Genomic DNA, 9485 nt, shown 5'->3' with positions numbered 1-9485 from the left:
ATGTAATGTGAGTTTAAACCTGAAATTCACCTACTATGTCTCTGCAGTGCAAATTAAATGCCTAGTTAAGTGCATATAAGCTTTGAAGTGCACATGGGGTGAATATGGCATATAAGATCTGTAGGCTGTTTGGCTGCAGTCATTGCTTCAGAGTCACCCCAAGCCTCTGGTGAAGATTCTTCTTAGATTTTGCCAGGATCTAGTTTGCCTGTGTGGTTTCATCTCTGCAGAATTTTTGTGCTGCTGACTGGTTTCAGCGGCTCAGAATAAACTGGGGGGTTGATGACTGAAGTTCGTAATTTAACTGCACATTTTCATCAGCAGTGACTACTTCTGTGTTGTGTTAAAGTGCTGCCTGGATCAATAGAGTTACAAATATGGAAACAGAATTTTGAAATAGATAAAGGGGAGAAAGTTTATTTATTTAGTTTTTTGTATTATTTAGTAATTTTTTTTTTAAATCACTGAAACCTAGTAGCCATTTCAAAGGCGCATGACTATAATGAGGCATTCATTATGAGGTATTCATAATAATCAAGTGTGCCTACAGATAAATTCAAACTTCCAGCACATGGCACCCAGGTGTCTCAGTGTTAAGGCTGAATCCTGGAAGGGAGCCTGCACCGGTGGATTCTGGTCCTGGTGTGAAACCTGGGTGTGAACTCAGTACAGCTCCATGTAGACACACGTTCAACTTGAGGACTAGGCCCTGAATATCCTGTAACCTTCAGCATAAGGATTTAGTGAAGGTTCATCCACTAGCAGTTGCAAAGCATGCTGCAATGCTCCAATAGCGGATTGATGTATTGCTATGTTAAAGTTTATGTCCATCCATATGGCTGGACTATCTAACAGATAGTTATGTTGGCTAGCACTGTTTTTCTTTCCAGAATTGTAATGCATAGGCCATAAAATCTGAGATAGATTATAACACTCTCCTTTCTTCCATTTGTTCTCCTAAACCACTAAGACATTTCACACTCAGCTTCTTTCTGATATAATGCATACAGTGTAGCTATAGATTAGAGAGGTGTACAGTAATTGCCTGAAAGAGTGATTATCATCTCTTTTCTATATAATTAAGATCAAAGTTTAAATTTCAGTTCCTTGATTTTCTCATTATGCTTCACCTTACTCATTAAAAAAGTTGGAAGATACACTCCTTGGTAACACACAGGAAATAGATTAAGTAAAGATTCTGGCATTTAATCTGGTAATAAAGTGAGAGGTGATAATCATTCTTTATTTTTTCTTGAACATAATTAACCTCATTCCTTCAAAATCTGTAGATAATGTATCTTAAATGTCAGCATTTATTATTCAACACCATTTAAAATTGTCTAATATGTAAGTGGGTATTGTAAAACCAAATCAGTGGAGAGCGTTCTGATCTTTGAGGGGAAAAAATCCGATGGGAATTCTCCAAAGGAACAATGAATTGTCTCCAAGAGGTTTCTGTTTGTTTGTTTGTTTACTTATTTTCTTATATTTTGATAATAAACAGGAATTACTTTACCTATTATTGAAATGATGAAAATTTTAGGCCTTGCACAGGCAATCAAACCTGTTTATGCTTCCAGTTAGTACACTCTCAGGACTGATAGCAAGATAAGACACTAGGGTTGAAAATGAAGATTTTTTTCACAGCTTCAGGAATAACTCGTTAAAAGACTAGAAGAAATGTAGAGAGGCATAATGGAAGTATTGGCAAATATTCAAGATCTGAGGTACGGTAACATTTTGCCTATTAATAGCTGTTTTCCATACCCTTCATTTGTTGTAAAGGATACTACTCATTTTAACTAGTAGCTGTTGCAAGTGAAGGAGCAGTGCTTGGCTACACAGTCAAGTGTAAATATATGTGGTGGATTCCACTATTTTGATTGCAATATTCTTGCGAGGGAGGCAGGCCTTTTTTGTTTGGCTAGTTCTCCCTCTGTATATCAGCTGCAAAGTTTACTGTTCTGGGGATCCCTAATTCATGCAAATGGTTCATTAATTGCTTTGCAAGCCATCCATTTCACGCCAGTATTCATCCTGCCTCTGCCAAGTATGCAGTATTTCACTGCTTTGTTGTGTTCAAATTATTTGCTAGAGAGCCTTTTTTTTTCCTCCCTTTTAGATTTTCTTCCCCATTCTTTGAGCTTTGTAATATTTCTCAAGGCCTAGAGGGAGAATTCGTTTAGCTTCTCTAAGAGAGAGGTAGACTGGATGCTTACTCCAGCTGTTTCATTTACAGTAGTGGTCCCGGTGCTATGGGCATTGATGGATCTGCTCACTCTCTTTCTCTTCAGCCTTGTCCCTACCAAAGGCTTGCGGAATCATTGAGCTACAATCCATCTTCTTTCACCCTCCCCTACTCTAATTTCCTCTACAGCAGTACATATCTTACTACGTGAATAAAATGCTCATTTCTTTAAGGTCCCTTCCAACTCAAACTATTCTATAATTCTGTGATTTAAACTTCCCTAGAAAAAGACAAGAAAAGATTCAAAACTTCATTTTCTTTTCCTGTGACACGGGACAGTGTTACATCCCTTGTTCTCAAAATTGCATTTTTGAAGTTTTCAGCTTCAAGAGTTTCAGAAAGATATTTTAAGAATAACTTTTATTTTTTTACTATGCTGTCTACTTCAATCCTGTCTATGACATGATTCTACCCTAGTAATGGAATCACTTCTGGTGATGTGTTTTCATTTATTTGTCCATATCTGCAGGGAGGAGTTATAAACTCACTATCTGTTTTTAGCTGCAGTCTGTTATATCTAAACAGGGTATACGAAGAGAGAGAAAACATTTGGGATTTTTTGTCTTCAGTGAGGCTATTCAGGTTCCCTGATTTTTCACCAGTAATCATGGGTGTCTCAAAGCTGATGCTTGTGAAAGAGATGTTTATGAAATCTGAAAATGAAGGGATTTTTCTGTTATACCAGTTTTGCAAAATGATATTCTTTCCCCACTCAGTTTCAACATAAGTGAAAGATTACTTTTTTTCAGTGATATTTCTTTGCATAGATTTTATCCTCAGAGTTGTTGTCTGTCTCGCATATTTGCTATCGAGTTACCTTTTCTGTATGCTGTATCACATCCACTGTTTTGCAGAAATAGAAGGAGATGTACTGGAAATTAAGCAGTGATGATAGCAGTTATTTGCCATGTATATTTTAAAATTGTCTCCCTCCAGGCTTGGTCACCCTATAACTTCTAAAACTGCTATTTGAAATCTTGCCACTTAGTTTTTAAATGGTGCCAAACCTGGAACAAATTTTGCCTCAGCGATGATAGCAGTGGCAGAGCAGCATTGCTCAGAGTAGAGCAGCAACAGCCTCTTTGGTAACACTGTATTATTCCCTGTAGGCTGTAACTCAAGTCATGAACAGAGACTTTAAGTTTTCAGTGATAGAATCTGAAAGAACAGAATCTTCTATTTTCAGCAATATATAAACTTAGGATGAGCTACCCCTTATTCCAGACAGTCTGAGATGTGTGCCTGCCTTGCAAGAAGCATACAAATTACCCACTAAGGTCAGTGATATTGGTGTATTATTGATGGCTTCTATCTCTTTAAATGGTACGTCAGTGGTGAACTTCAGCAGGGTGCCTGAGTCATCAGCAATTGTGCTGCCATGGTGAACTCATAACCTTAGTGCAGTTGCCATCAAAGGCACACGCTATGCAGTTCTGAAACTTGAAAGTCAGGATCGAAAATAAAAAAGGGAAAGTGCAAGTGTTGTAACACATAAGGAAAAAAAATTAATCCAGAAGACTTAGGCATGGTCTGCATTTGAATCATTCCGCTCTTACTGTTTGACTCTGAAGATGGTGCTCCTCAAGGAGCACTGGAGGTGTGTTGAAGAGCCTGTAGCTTCACATAGCCCTTTCAGTGTTGGCTTCAATTTTGCTGTACTGCCTGGCTAGTCCGTGGTTGCCTTATGGCCTTTCATAGTTAGGTGGGAAGAAGACTTCTGCATTTATATTACACCCAAGCATAAATGGCGTGGACTTTCTTCTGGACTTACTAGTGGGGTCAAGAAACAATTCTGTGAAGAGAGTACCACTGAACAGTCATTAATTATAATTAGGCTGTAAGTAGTGGTGAACATAACACAGAAGCTGACCTTTGAGATAGCTGTAATCCCAAGACAAACTTCTCAAATCAGGCTGTGCATCTATTATTGCGCTGTGGTAACAAACTTGCTGTGTTACAGAGCCCTCAGGGTCATGTTCAAACTTGCATGAAGGATTAATACCTTGCAGAAGCCCCATTTGAAAGGTTAAAAGCGGGGCCTAAATGGTGCATAGAATATATGCTGTGTCTCTGTGGAGGACAGAAGCACACCTCAGATAATCAGTATCATTTTATGGTAGCAGCTAAAGAGTAAAGAGACATTTTGATGGCGATGGGAACTTTGACATGTACCTCACTGGAAACAGCTTTAAATGCCTGTCACAGACTACTTATATGAATATTCTGGAAAAAAAATTAGCCGCTGGAAAATTGCTTCCAAAAGCAGTATGTCAAACAACCCGTCATCCAAAAGTGGAAGATGTATAGTGTTTAAAGTCTGAGCCTAAAAGTAGCCCACCTATGCCCTCCAGAGAAGGAGGATGGGAAAACATCGCTGTCAGTTCTCACCCACTGAGAATCTTGCTCTGGTTCTTCTGTCTGTTGTTCCTTTCTTAATAGAAGAATTTATCATCAGATGATACTGCCTTTCATTTAAAACCCGCTTTTTTTTAGGCACTTTCTGGTATACAGAAAGACTTAGAAATATAACAATTCTTCCCCTATTTCCAAGTGTCTAGATAAATAACACACACACACACGCGCGCATATATAACCTAGATGTATAACCTGTATAAAACAAATGCGAACACCGTATTTATTTTGTTCTTACGCTGGGTGGAAGGGAAGCAGGCTGACTCATCATATATTGGAAAGATACCTAGCCAAACAAGGCTCTATTTCTGATATACCCTGTTCTGAAAAGTTGGAAGAACTTTAAAAAAAAATTATAACTGGTCTGAGGCTTCTGCTATGGGAAGCAGTAGTAAAAGTTCTGTGAAAACACCTGGTTCAATGCAGAGTGCTTCTGAAAGCCTTGCTCTGTTCGATAAGCAAAAATTGGAAGAATTGTTCCGCTCCTGCTGTCTTTGCAAGCAATAATGACAATATACTTCTGTATTGTGTGCTTTTTGCAAAGCTTACTTGACAATCAGTATTTCCAAATTAATTTCTCTGCATTAGCAGTTGACATAATCACAACTGAATTGGTTATGCAAACAAAAAAATGCCCTTGCTTTCTTTTTGTGATACCGAGTATCAACTTGATGCACAAGATAATGATGAATCAAGCACAACATGTGACTGAGTCTATAACCAAGTAATCCTGATTTCAGAGCATTATGTAGCAACTGTGTAGATAGGTCTGGCTGAATTTGAGCAGATATGTATTCATCATATGCTTGCGAATTAATAGAGTGATTACCTTGAAGACGGTCCGTGTTATCCACAGCCAAAAGCAGGTACTGAATCAGCACATTATTGTACATATAGGACAGCAGTTATTGCAGGAGATTTTTATCTCTCTTTCCTCCTCCCAGGTTTATACAGGTCTTTTTGGTGAAATAATAATTTCTGTCTTCATCTTTCTTTCACCTTAGACAGGATATTCCCAGAGACACTGACCAATCTAATTTCCACACAGCCAGAACAGACACTTTTACATTTTAATTTGCATTCAACTGGCAGATGCAGCCTGCACAAAACTATTTTGCATTTTGTACAACTTCATGGTAGTCTGCTCTCTTATTCTGTGTTTATCTTGGGGGAAAAATAATGACAAGCTACCCTTTTAAAACTGACATTTTATTTTCTTAGGAAGGAAAATAGTATATTTGCCTTCAATGGAATGTTTATTGTTCCTCTAGAAACTGCATTCTCCCATTCTATTCCACCTTTTCCGCTGCAAACCACCCTTTTTTTTTTTTTTTTTAGTAATAAAATAAACTTATCACTCCTGTCTGCATCTATTTCTTGCTGTGAATTTGGATGGAGCAAATGTAATTTTTTCCCATGTGTACTTTAGTCTTCTTGGTACCTTGTTTCAAAAAATCCATTCCAGGATACAATAATGCAATTATTTTTGTTTTCTAAGTTGGCATACTTCTTAATAGTATCATATATCCTACAAAGTCATTATCAGGATACTGAATGAATTTTCTTTGTTGTCTCTTTAGTGTGACTTAACAAATTCTACATGAGCCTTCTCAGAACTGAGCTAGTCATTAGTGATTACATTATTTTCTTTTTCGTTTATTAACCTATAAGCAGTACTATGTGCTTTAGTTTTCAGTTTCCTTCTATAAAGTGTATTCAGGTATTGGAAACACTGCAACATAGTGGTTATAAAGTTGAAATTATTTTGCTTGCTACTACTGCAGGGATACCAGCACTAGCTAATGTGATGGTATTGATGGAAGTGACAATAATTCAACGGGATTGCACAACCGACTGAACTCTGCCATCTAGGTTAAATAAAATATCGGAGAACAGCAAAGTGCATCACATTGTCAATAGTCTTCGTTTGTGTCTGGTGTGTTGGTATTTGCAGTGATGAAGCTCCAGGCAGCCAATTGGTTACAGATAAGTTTCACATTGACTGGGATTCAGTGCTTGTCAACTCTGATAATGTCATCGTAGCTCGATTTGATGGCAGAGGAAGTGGATTTCAAGGCCTTAAGATTCTGCAGGAGGTCCACCGACGTTTAGGATCAGTGGAAGTGAAGGACCAAATAGCAGCCGTAGAGTACGTATGTGCAAACTTTTCTTCTCTTTTATCCTGCTTCCACCCTGATGAATGAGCATTTTTAACTGAATCTTGTCCAGAATTGTTTCCTTTGCATAGTGGATACCATTAATGTTTATTTTTAACGCAGTTGCAAATTTTGAAACAATAATCTTTTTATTACAAACTGCAAATAAGAGATCAAGGAGGTGTTGGCTTTTTGTGTTGGTGCTTCTCTATGATAAAGCTGTCTTTCCATGTGCAATTTAAGTATGCCATCTAAGATAACTTATATTTGTCCGTATTCCTTAGGAAAATTTCTTGCAGTGCACGTGGTAATGTTTAACTGCATTTATGTTACAGTATTTTAGGCCTATACTTTAGGATATTGTTCTCATTTCTACCACAGAGTTCTGGAGTAATCAAACAAAGCAAATGGAGTTACAGTGGTTTAAATGAGAGAGAAGTTTGGACAAATGACTGTTATTTCTCATTTGCATTATTGTTCTTAGACCAAATCCACAGGGTGCAGGAGTCATTTCCATTTGTGGAGTAATCAGCCATGGCTTTGACAACTCTCCACTCAGGGTGCACACGTCAAGGTCTGGGCGGACCGTTTTTAGGAATTCTGAAGGAAAGACAGATTTTAAGACAGATAGTCTATTTTTTTTTCTTCTTTTGACGGGGTTGATGCTTCAACCATTGCATGAGTAGGCAACTCTCTCTGACAGTACATACCTGAGCGATAGGGCTCCTCGTGTTCATGTCGGTCAGGAATGGGCTGCATTGAGCAGAACAATTCAAAGTGACCTTTGCAAAAGGGCCAGCAGAAGCAGGCCATATGCTGTGCTGTGAGAACTGAGCTCTCTGCTCAAATACTAGTATGTTTTAGGTGAAAATACATCTGGCCTCTTTTTGGACGCAGCACGTGGGAAAAAAGGAGGGTGCCCTTGGCTAGCAGGAGGTACTGCAGCTGGTTTTGTCTCCTTAAAAGCAGTTGGATTTTGCCCTCAGGTTATTCTGTCTTGTCTGTATAAAATTCACCATTGCTGTTTGATTAACTTGATGAGAGAATTAATTACTTGAATAATTATCTAGATTCAAGAAGTTGCATTCTTCTTAATTCCTTTAGTTGTTGAAAAACTAGGCACCTGGTCAAAGCCAGTAACTTAAGCTCTAGTTGGGGGAAAATCCTGGCATTTCTAGAGTGTGATTCTCCCCAGACTGAGAGAACTTCCCAACAGGGATGAGAAAGAATGGCTGTTTGAAGATGTCTCTCTTTGCTGCTATAACACAAGAGCAAATGTAAATGGGCAATTTAGACAAGATGCTCAAATTCAGGTATCTGAAGTTAGTTGAGATGAGCCCAGCACCAACTGTTTGCCATTATAGAGAAAGAATTAGAAAGCAAATCATAGTTTCCAGTGCAATAATTCTATTGGCGTAATTTGTTCTTCTACCCAGTACGTATGTTTGACAACTCCTTATTGCACAAATAATTTTATTTACACACTAGATTCAACAAGTAAAATTCACCATTTTACCGAAGTAAGTAAAAATCCCTTTTTTTTTCTTTCAGATCATTACTGAAACAGCCCTTCATTGATCCTAAGAGACTGAGTGTATTTGGAAAGGTAATGTGCAAAATTAACAGGATGTGTTATCGTGATTCTTTAAAAAAATACTATCGGTTCATAAACAAATACATTTATCTGTTTTCCTAAGACAATAAAGTGATTAAAAGAGGGAAGAATCTTTCATAATTTACTGCCTGTTCTGCATATTACTCTTTTCTCAGAATGGGTGTTTGAGATCAGTCAGATCAGTTTTATGGTACTGTAGTATTCGTGTTTCAAAATCTGCAGGACAAAGTATTTGTTAAAAACATCTGCCTTCTTTAGAAATTTTTAATATGGGCTTAGGTTTTGTGAAATCTTGTTTCTTACACTTTTATATTGGGCTGCAGTTAAATCAACAATGTCTTTCCAATACTACTTTTGTATCTGGATATTTTATTGAGCCTTGAAGTTAGCTGAGTAACAACACTATGGTACTGTCAACGAATTTCTTTTTGCACCTTCTAGAAATCTTACCTTTGCTGTTTTGTCAGCCGGCTTCAGTGTGTCTTGTTGCTGCCCCTGCCATGAGACAGAACAAAGCAAAGGCTTAACCTTTAGAAACAAACTAAATGTCATTTTACTGATGTCTATTAAAAACCAGCAAACACCACTGCTGCTGTTTCTATGAACTAGCATGTGCAACTTGGTTGGTTTCTTTAAGTTTCTTCTTAAAAATGAAAATGTTTTGTGCCTTTGACTTCAAAGACACAACAAACCATAACCAGATACCTAGACAAACCCCTCAATCGTCAGTTGTAAGAGGCAGCATGTGTTCCACTATGAAACCCCTTTGTTCCCATCTGGACTGTGCTACTGACTTGCTGCATGGCCTCAGGCAAGGCAGTTAACCTGCGTGTCTCACTCTGTCTGAATGTGAGATGAAGATATTGATATTCAGCCTGTGCATGGCAGCATTTTGAGGACTAGTTAACATTCGTGGCTATTATTAGTGTTCCACATGAATGTGACCCTCCTCAGAGATTTGAGCTCCTGCCGCGTTCCTTGAGCTAAAGAACCTGTCATTGCAAGAATTTCAGTAGCATCAAAACCAGTTTGTAGGTAGGTAGGGCAGCAGCAT

At 38.0% G+C, this 9485-nt stretch overlaps 1 protein-coding gene across 1 annotated transcript in view; it reads left to right on the top strand.

Annotated features, from left to right (window-relative positions):
- The window catches only part of DPP10 (dipeptidyl-peptidase 10 (non-functional)), a gene marked incomplete at its 5' end in the record, with an annotated part of 78288 nt that overhangs the window by 59392 nt on the left and 9411 nt on the right, over positions 1–9485 (top strand). Inside the window, 2 exons of the mRNA XM_010146151.1 lie at positions 6615–6809; positions 8368–8422. Coding sequence (XP_010144453.1) covers positions 6615–6809; positions 8368–8422 — 250 coding nt within the window. The remainder of the gene's footprint in view (positions 1–6614; positions 6810–8367; positions 8423–9485) is intronic.

The sequence above is a fragment of the Buceros rhinoceros genome, unplaced genomic scaffold, assembly GCF_000710305.1.
Source record: "Buceros rhinoceros silvestris isolate BGI_N320 unplaced genomic scaffold, ASM71030v1 scaffold9772, whole genome shotgun sequence".
Classification (NCBI taxonomy): domain Eukaryota; kingdom Metazoa; phylum Chordata; class Aves; order Bucerotiformes; family Bucerotidae; genus Buceros; species Buceros rhinoceros.
This window is presented reverse-complemented; position numbering and strand designations above follow the sequence as displayed.